This window comes from Rhagoletis zephyria, unplaced genomic scaffold (genome assembly GCF_001687245.7).
Source record: "Rhagoletis zephyria isolate East Lansing unplaced genomic scaffold, Rhagoletis_zephyria_1.1 Rzeph_scaffold_04472, whole genome shotgun sequence".
Taxonomy (NCBI): Eukaryota; Metazoa; Arthropoda; class Insecta; order Diptera; family Tephritidae; genus Rhagoletis; species Rhagoletis zephyria.
This window is the reverse complement of record NW_016161555.1, coordinates 49,885-50,365: the sequence shown is the minus strand read 5'-3', so window position 1 is coordinate 50,365 and position 481 is coordinate 49,885. Positions and strand designations below refer to the sequence as shown.

General features: G+C 38.0%; 1 protein-coding gene across 1 annotated transcript; it reads right to left on the bottom strand.

Annotated features, from left to right (window-relative positions):
* Positions 1–6: 6 nt before the first annotated feature.
* On the bottom strand, positions 7–481 carry LOC108370765 (dolichyl-diphosphooligosaccharide--protein glycosyltransferase 48 kDa subunit-like; the record flags this gene model as incomplete). Its single annotated transcript, XM_017626162.1, has 2 exons — positions 236–481; positions 7–171 (listed from the first exon to the last, which is right to left on the bottom strand). Coding segments are annotated over exons 1-2 (313 nt in total), but the record flags the coding sequence as incomplete, so codon positions are not given.

The window sequence follows — 481 nt, the reverse complement described above, 5'->3', positions numbered from 1 at the left end:
CATTGCCACCATCGTCAACGAATTCAGTGAGCTTTTCTACGCTAAGATCGCCACCGAACTCCTCAACACTTGGTGCAAATACAATAACATTTTTGTAGATATATTCACCATAACGTGAAAGGACTAAGCCAGAATCATCAGCCAATTTATAAACTAGCTTAAAGCCGCGATCTGTTGAAGAAAATGCACGTACTTTTGTTATGACCACGTCACTAAAGATTTGATTCGGGATTACCTTGCAATGATTTGAAGAATATAGAATGTGTCTCACGAATTGCCAAATTATCAAGTAAGACTAAGGTATTCGCATCAGAATCCAAAATCGCATTCGAAGCTTGAATAGCCAGAAAAATAAATACTAAATACCTCGATACACTCACCATCGTGGATTCTAGCCGGAAAATTTTCGGAAGATGTCTAATTCAGGAATGTAAGAAAAACATCGATGCACACCATTCGATATACCGAATAAAACCGATGC